The 8,901-nt window shown below is 57.4% G+C and overlaps 1 protein-coding gene across 1 annotated transcript; it reads left to right on the top strand.

The window, feature by feature from the left end:
- Window positions 1–4,561: 4,561 nt before the first annotated feature.
- Window positions 4,562–8,688, top strand: MSX1 (msh homeobox 1). The gene is made up of 2 exons (XM_061191228.1): window positions 4,562–5,245; window positions 7,598–8,688. Exons 1-2 carry the CDS (start codon window positions 4,777–4,779, stop codon window positions 8,038–8,040), a joined length of 912 nt encoding a protein of 303 aa, XP_061047211.1. The 5' UTR covers window positions 4,562–4,776; the 3' UTR covers window positions 8,041–8,688.
- Window positions 8,689–8,901: the final 213 nt, after the last annotated feature.

Below are 8,901 nucleotides of genomic sequence, written 5' to 3'. Positions count from 1 at the left end.
GGTCTAATTGCTTTGAAATGGGATATATTATCTATAATTATAGAGCTCTAGGAGGAGCCGGCCGGCCTCCGCTTTCATCTTCCCCAAGTGCACCCTCATGTCGCGATCACATTAATTTGGGCCATTTGAAAGGGGGGGCCCCTCTCTCCCCTGCGGATCTAGACCCCCTCACCCCCTTCCGAATTTAAAGACACAAGGAAGCCCCAGCCCGCTCAGGAGGAAAGAAGTAAGGGGGGAGGGGGTGGAAGGGCAGGGCGGGAAGGGGGAAGAAACAGGGAGTCGGGCTTGTCGATTTCTCCCAGTGAAATCCTCCGCTCTTGGGCAGTTCCACCCACAAGTTGGGCCCACTTAAGCGAAGGAGCGAGCAAGAAGGAGAAAATGTTTTTTACTAGTAGCTTTCCCCCCACCCACCCTTCACATTAAAAAGAGCACCACAACTCTTAAAAGGTATAAGTTCTGCCCAGGTCCCGGGAAAGCAGAAAGCTTTTTGCTCCGGATTTGTGCCGTGGATATTCAGGCAGTAGCTGAAGACTCCCTGGAGTTCTTAGCTCTCCGGAGTCTTTCTCTGGAAAGCTGAATCCTCCCGAAGGATACCATCAGTGACTCCCGGACAGTTTCCCAAACCTCTGACTCCTAGCCGTTCACTTCTAGGCGACGGAGACCAAAAGACTGGAGAACTCCGGTGGGGAGGCCCCCTCCGCAAGTTGGGGGATCCCGGGGTGGTGCTTTCTGTCTACCCGTCAACCCCCCTTACCTCCAGGACAAAATACCTCCCCTCTCTCCCCCTCCGTCGCCCTCCTGGAGATTGGTGAATTCCCACCAAAATAAATCGTTCCGGGTAATCGGTTTTCATAGCACATTCATTCTATTAAAGAGGACTGTTTGGGGCTCGCTAATTGCCGGGGGATCCCACTGAGCTGCACATTTTAAAAATGTACGCGGGATTCCTGGGTCGAGGCCACAAAATGCATTGGGAAAGGGGGGGAGGGGACGTAAACAAAAACCCGACGGAGGTGACAACGAATGCCGAAGTGAGGGACCAGCCTGCAGGCTCTTCGAATCCGTGCGCAATACCCAGATAGTGACGGCTGTCTTTACAATGGGGTCCCTCTCAAAACAAATCTTTGCCCACGAGGGGGGAGTCTTAAAACACCACCCTTCCTCTGCAGCCACGCAGTCCCGTAAAATAGACGTTTTGAGGGAAAAATTGACCACCACCACCAGTTGCCCAGAGAGTGGCCGCAGGACACACCCTCTTTAGGAACCGAAATGCTGAGGTGATCTGTTCGGGGCATGGAGAGCGCTTTAAGATGCCCCGGAATGAGGGAAGTAGGAGCCAGGCGGGAGGGTGGGGAGGGGAGCGGAGTGCGCGAGGACGGAAGCCTAGCGCCAGTCCCGGAGCTTTATCTGCTGCGGGCCAGCCCTGCCCTTGCCAGGCATGAATTACAGCCTGGCTTTCTTGGCTGCAGCGGCCACGCGGAGAAATGCCGGGAGTAGAAGCGCCTGGGGGTTAGTGCTGGCGGCGAGATAACAGGCGCAGCCCCCGGCCCTGTCAGCTCTCGGAACCCGCCAGCCGGGAAATCCGAAAAGGCCCAGACGAAAATAAACGCAGAGAAGGCTCCCTCTCACTGCCCCCAACTTGTGCCTTTCCTCCCGCGGGAACAACGCGGCCCGGGAGACAGATGGATATTTTGGTTTTTTTCTCTAAGTCCCTTCTCTGAGACCGTGGGTATCTTTTTCCCGCAGCCCAGTGGCGGATCGGTGGAAGAACCCCGCGCGATTCTGAGCACGGACTCCACGTGGAATCCACTCTGAACCCCTTTCCCTCTGCAGACACTCTTCTCGCCTTGCACGGGTGCTGCGGTCAACCCGCCGCGCCGAGCCAGAACAGACACGAACCCAGACCGAACCTAAAAAGATGCCGTGGGGTTCGGGACGGGCTCGCGAAGCAGAGGGGCGGGCGGCAGGGCCGGGGGCTGCGGGCGCAGGCGGTTTGCTCCCAGGAGGCGGGGGCGCGACTTCAAGGGCCCCTGCGCTGGCTGCTGCCTTTGATCGGGCCGCCGCTGGCGCCTAAAAACAACATCCTCGTCTGCCTATTAGGCGCGCTGAGGGATCGTGACAGATTGTTTATCCCCGCAATTAGCGATGCGGCCCTTCTCCCGCCGCCCGGCCGCCCGGCCTCCCGGCCCCCGGCCCGCGGCCTGGCCTTGCTGCGCCCGCCGGACACAGCCCTGAGCTCCCTCTGCGCCGCGCGCCTGCACTTTCGGGGTTCGAGCCCCAGCTCCGCCCTAAAGCAGGGGTTCTTATCTGGCGGACTCCAAGTGGGTACAGAGCCTTTGAAGTTGCTTTTGTTGATGTGCATTTTCTAGTTAGAAAGTTCTTAGTTATATTAGATTTTCAAAGTGATCCCGTAACATTTTGCTATGGGAGACGAGGGCGGAACACAGCAAGACCCAACCGAAAGTCACACTGCTCGCTTTTAAAATGTTGACCCATACAGCCTAGGGGCCTCGGTTTCCTCTCCCTCTCTCAACCGAGTGCAGAGTGAGATTCCGGCTCGCCCGTTCCAGGGAGAGTTTAATTGGAAAGGCGGGCAATAGAAGTCGGCCATCCGGTCTGGGCTGCTAGCAAGGTGTTCGGCCTACAGCCTTGCTGAGTGTCAGGTCGCTCAGCTCTGGCCTTCCATCCTTTGCACCCTCAGGCAAACCTCCAGGGCCTAGGTTTCCCTGCCTGGAGGAAGGACTCTCTATTCTCCGTGCCCCCCAGAGGTACGGTGCCTTTAGAGAGGCCGCGTCCATGCGCCGCGCCTCCAGCTGGGCCGGACTCGAGCTGGAGGCCCCAGACCCTGCCCAATGCTTGTGTTGCAGTTTCGGGAGCGCAAGAAGTCTGGAGAGGCTGCGTAAATTTCACAGACGAGAGTATTCCCGAACCCGCCCAAGGCCTTAACGTCGTGGAGCCTGCGGACAGATGGGAGGCTGCCAATGGCCCCGGCGTCCGCAGCCCGACCCCTCCTGCCAGACCCCGGACGCCGTCCGGGTAATAAAGTTCCCTCTCTAGTAATTCATTTTCCTTAATCTGGATGCCCCTAATCTACAGCTTTTATTGCGCCCAGTTAAAAGGCGAGGGAATTCGCTGTCCCTCCGCGCTCGGATAATTACCCCTAAATGGCCACGGCAGCCCCTTGTGTTTCCTGGAGATTAGAACCCCGCAGCCATCAATGGCCGGTCCCGGTGAGCCGCCAATCACTGCCGCCAGCTCCCCGGGAGCCGCCGGCCTGGGCCCCGGGATAAGAAGCCATAAAGAAGAGGTTCAGAAAACCGCCGAGCCCCGACCCGAGTTTGTGTAGATCCTCCGTCTCCCCACACCCCCAACTCATTTTCCTCTATTTTTTAACAGCAAAAATAAAATCACGTTTCCTCCGAAACTGGCAAAATAAAAATTCTCAAGCCCAGCACCAAGGATCCGTCCCAGGAGCAGTCCTCTTTTCTTGGCCGTCTCTCCCAAATGCGCCTCCCCCTACCCCCAACACACACACACACACACACACACACACAAGATCAGCGATCCAGAGATAGGGACTGTTATTGTTTTTGCGGACACGCTGATCGAGGTTACGTTAAGGCCAGATCAGTGTTTTGTTGACGTTTCTATTGGTTTTATATTCAATAAGTTCTATATCAAAAGGACCGGCTTCGTCCCCGAGCCGGTCGTCGGTATAGGTGCTGTAATCCTCCTGAAAGTTCACAGCAGGAAAGTACACATCGGGTATGAAACTCGATTATCCGTTCCAGATAACATAATGTATTCTTATTGTTAACATCCATAGCACCACGGGAGCGTGGCTTCTTGGGCAAACTTCAGTCCAGCGCTTAGGAGACAAAGGCCCGCTTTTACGCAGAGGTAAAGTTTTGAAGATTGAAACAGAAGAAAATGAATGTTTAAAGAAGAAATTAATGTTATGTTTTTCTACTATAATAAATAACCCTGCAGATTTTTTAAACTATAAAAAGAATATATAAGAAATGGCTTCAACACAAATTATCGTGGTAGAGAAGAGGGGAGGCAGATATTGGAGGAGGACTATCCTCCACTATCCACTGGGTAGAAACAGACACAGCAACTGACTGAACAGGAAGGTAAGGGGAGAGGTAGGAGAGAGAAACAGGAAAGGAGTAGAGAAAAAAGGGAGGAATTGGGAAAGAGGAGCGATAAAGGAAGGGGAGGAGAGGGAAGAGCAGAAGAGAAGGACTGAGAACAAGGGAAAGTCCCCCAGGAACACAGTAAAATAGAGACCCAGGAGGAACCACACAGGGACAGGCGGCGCGGGCTTTAGCGCAGAGGAACGTTTCTCGAGCGCCCCCTCCCCTCCTCTGCCCTCCCGGGGCCAGACCCATCCCTGCGCGCCCCGAGACCCAGCGCGCCTCCGAGCGAGTCCGCCGGAGCGGGGCCCAATGGATCGCTCCGGGACCGCCCCCTCGCGCTCTGATTGGCCGCCGCCGCACTGGCCTCGCCTTATTAACAAGTTCTCTGGGGAGCTGCGGCCCGACCCGGAGCCGGCTGGTGCGCCCGGGAACTCGGCCTGCGCCGCGGCGCCAGCGGATAACCAGGCCCAGAGCGCCGGAGCTGGTCTTCTGGGGAGGGGCGGGAGGCGCGCGCGGGAGGGCCCGCCCGGCCAGGGCCCCGGGCAATCCCAGAGGCCGGCCGCGCTCCCAGCCCGCCCGAAGCTCATGCCCGGCGGCTGGCCGGAGCTGAGGCTGGAGGGGGGCCCAGCTCTGCATGGCCCCGGCTGCTGACATGACTTCTTTGCCACTCGGTGTCAAAGTGGAGGACTCCGCCTTCGGCAAGCCGGCGGGGGGCGGCGGGGGCCAGACCCCCAGCACCACCGCGGCCACGGCGGCCGCCATGGGCGCAGACGAGGAGGGGGCCAAGCCCAAAGTGTCCCCTTCGCTTCTGCCCTTCAGCGTGGAGGCGCTCATGGCCGATCACAGGAAGCCCGGGGCCAAGGACAGCGTCCTGGCGGCCTCCGAGGGCGCACAGGCGGCGGGCGGCTCCGCGCAGCCTCTGGGCTCCCGGCCCGGGTCGTTGGGCGCCCCGGATGCGCCGTCCTCGCCGCGGCCGCTCGGCCATTTCTCGGTGGGAGGACTCCTCAAGCTGCCAGAAGACGCGCTCGTCAAAGCCGAGAGCCCCGAGAAGCCCGAGAGGACCCCGTGGTTGCAGAACCCCCGCTTCTCCCCGCCCCCGGCCAGTGAGTAGCCAGAACCCAGGCGGCGGGGGAGGGGGCCGGCGGGGGTGCGGGACCCGAGGGCGCCAGGCCGCGCGCCGGCGCCTCCTTGTCTCGGGCGTCTGCGTACCTGCAGCCCGGTACCCGGAGCCCGTGCTGCAGATGGGTTGGCGGGGAGGCCGGCGGTTGATGCCTCTCCCCACTCCCACCCAGGAAGAGGGTTGAGGCCTGGCTGAGGCCCAGCACTCGGTCCACTTTCGCGGGCTCCTCGCCCTGGCTAGGCGACGCTGTGGATATGAGTTCACTTGTAGGACACGGGTGTCTGGGCACCCTCTCCTCCTGCTCCTCCCACCCCCCAAACGACCCCAGGAGTCCCGCCTGGCTCCTCTTTCAGACCCTAAGCCCTGTTACTTCGCCGTTCCTGCAACGGGTGGGTTCTAGGGGTGCGGACACCTTTCCAGTGCGCAGAGTTTCACTTTCTCATAGTAGAAGCCTGGTGCGCCCCCTCCCCTTCTCCAACCCCTCCCCCAAAGTATTTCTTTGCCCAAAGTATTTCCGAATCTCTTGCAAAATCCTTCCCCCCCCCCCCCCCACTTCGTGTTTCAGGTAGACACTTGGTGCTCTGGGTGGATGGATCATTTAGGGGGAGGGGGCGTTCAGGTTCCAGTGGAGGGGGCGGGGCACCAAGTCAGTTAGTGGGAGGCGCCCCCTCCAACACGGTAGGGAGCTCCCAAATGTCTCGGACTGGGTCTTGGAAGCTGACTCCAGCCGCCAAAGACGCCTCCGGGGTCGTTCCAAGGCCTCCCGGCCCCCTGGCTTCTCTGCGCAGCGAACACACTCGGAGATATTTCAGGAGCACGGGAAATTCCCAAGTTTTCCTCGTTTCCTCTGATTATTTTGCGCGGCATAATAGCAACCCGAATTCAATGGCGTGATGCTGAGGAATGATTTTTATCTGGGGATTAAACGTCTTTGAAAGGCCAGCCCCTCCCTGGGCCTAACGGCCGGAGAAGGTGGCCCAGCGCTGGGCTGTTGCTACCGAAGGGAGTGACGTTTCCCTCGGCGCCCGCCCCTCGGGTGGCCCGGCGGAAAGCGAGTCAGGGGCCAACTGCTTCCCGGACTCTCAATGGTCTCGACCAGGGAAGAAGCGGGGATGTTAACACGAGATTTCGTTTGACTCACATCCTGGTGGCCTGAGAGCCCAAAGGATCTTTTTTTTTTAAAGCGTGCAAAAAGCATTGCATAATTAGGCAAAACCCGCCTGGTGAAACATTCTCGATTTGAATTAATTTCTCCCCCGAGAGCAGCTGCTGCATAGGCAAAGCGTCCTTTCCAGGACTTGAGGATTCTTTTAGGGCCTGGGTCCCGACCCAAAGTCGACGGGATCTCTGTTGTCCTGGGAATAATTTTGGTCCCTGTTTTAACTGGCCGCAGCTGCTGGGTGTGGCAGGGGTTGACTGGCCCAGCAGACCCTGTCCCGGACCTGCATGAGCCCTCTGAGGTGGTGCTCGCTCACAGCCCATCCTTGAGGGATATTTTGAAGCCGTAAGAAAAAGACACCTTGGCACCAGCAGTCTTGATCTCTGCGGACTGAGGCACACCCCCCCACACACACATTTGTAAGTGACCAGAGGCCAAGGCACTGGGGGTGGGAGAGGCGCAGGAGACAACTGAGACAATCAGAAGAAGCAGCCCCGTTAAGATGAAGCGCCTCCTCAAACCATGGCACTTTTTATATTTGAGACTTGGCCGTGGTGTGACATTCATGACATCCGGGGTTGCTCCACCTCCAGTCAGCAGGGACCGAGCTTAGAACCCTGTAGGAACGCACTGTTCCAAGGGAAAGAGTGGAAGTCAGAGATCTGGATTCCAGGCCACAGAACGGCCTAGCCCAGCGCTGACCACTTAGTGGGTACAGAGAAATGTTCGGCCAACGCCTAAAACTAAACGTGATCCCGGGCTGGGTGCAGGGCCTCTTTCCGCGCGTTTCACCATTCTAACATCCACCATCTCAATGTGCGTGGTGTGGCGTGGCGGTGGAGAAGGCCCCACTGAGAAAGGCCTTCTTAAGAGGCCATCTAGCTTTAAGGGCTGTCCCGCCTCTTCCCAGATATTTCGGGCCTTGAACATGGGTACGTGTCACCTGGAATCTTAGTTTCCTCATTTGCAAAAGGTAGACAAGAACGTCTACCCTGAGGGGCTGTGGTGGGAATTGGAGAAAATATTTTCCAAGCGCTTCTCATGGTGCCTGGCGCTGAGGTGCTCCACGCAAATGAAGAGCGGGTGTTGTAATTTAATATTATTCCCATTTATGGGCCGATGACTCTCCCGCGCCGGTGTCTTAACCTCCTGCGTTTCTCTCTCTCGGCCCCCTAGGGCGGCTGAGCCCCCCGGCCTGCACCCTGCGCAAGCACAAGACCAACCGCAAGCCGCGGACACCCTTCACCACAGCCCAGCTGCTGGCGCTGGAGCGCAAGTTCCGCCAGAAGCAGTACCTGTCCATCGCCGAGCGCGCCGAGTTCTCCAGCTCGCTCAGCCTCACGGAGACGCAGGTGAAGATCTGGTTTCAGAACCGCCGCGCCAAGGCCAAGAGACTGCAGGAGGCAGAGCTGGAGAAGCTGAAGATGGCCGCCAAACCCATGCTGCCCCCCGCAGCCTTCGGTCTCTCCTTCCCCCTCGGCGGCCCCGCGGCCGTAGCGGCCGCCGCGGGCGCCTCGCTCTACGGTGCCTCTAGCCCGTTCCAGCGCGCCGCGCTGCCCGTGGCGCCCGTGGGACTCTACACAGCCCACGTAGGCTACAGCATGTACCACCTGACATAGAGGGCCCAGGGTCGCCTACCTGTGGTGCCAGCCGATCTCTCCAGCAAGCAGCAGGAGCCTTCCTCCAAGGCGCTCCCCTGCTCGGCCCCGCCTGGCTCCTTCCCTTTAACCCCTACACTGCTCTGGTTTCTCCTCTCGGTTGACCCCTGAGTTCACTCTCTGAAGTCTGATCCCCTCCCCCAAAGTGGCTAGAAGGGTCCCATAACGCTCTTCTAGAAGCTAGATCTACCCCCTCAAGTTATAGATGGGGGAACCGAGGCCAGAGAGGCTGAGAAATGTATCCACAGTCCCCAGCAGAGTTAGTGGTTGCACCAGAACTAGTGGCCGTGCCTCCTGCACCAGGCAGGAAAAAGCACAGAGAAATTCATGTCTGAAGATGTCGGAAATGAGAACAGTGGGAGAGAAAGAGAACTTTCCAGGGGAGACGGATCCCAGGTCCTTCCACTGGAAAATTAAAGAGAACTTCAACAGCAAAACATTTGCTTTTGGGGGGAGGGATACACAGATGCGTGACAAAGGTAGGTTGAAAGGACCTCTCTCTTACCAGTACCAGAAAGAAATTGTAAAATAAAAATTAAAAATTCTGTTTCTATTTAACAGTACATTTGGGTGGCTCTCAAGAGTCCCTTTGGAAGGGATTGTTGTAATATACTGTATATTTGAAATTTTATTATCATTTATATTATAGCTATATTTGTTAAATAAATTAATTTTAAGCTACAAGAAATTATCTCCTTATTGATTTAGTCTTTTAATTTTACTTCTTGCCATCTCTTCACATGTACAGTAGCTTTCAGTTTGATCGTAGTTTGATGCCAGCAACTTTTCAAAGGTGACAACAGGATATTCAGGGACAGAGGG

Source organism: Eubalaena glacialis, chromosome 5 (assembly GCF_028564815.1).
Source record: "Eubalaena glacialis isolate mEubGla1 chromosome 5, mEubGla1.1.hap2.+ XY, whole genome shotgun sequence".
In the NCBI taxonomy this organism is placed as follows: Eukaryota; Metazoa; Chordata; class Mammalia; order Artiodactyla; family Balaenidae; genus Eubalaena; species Eubalaena glacialis.
This window is presented reverse-complemented; position numbering and strand designations above follow the sequence as displayed.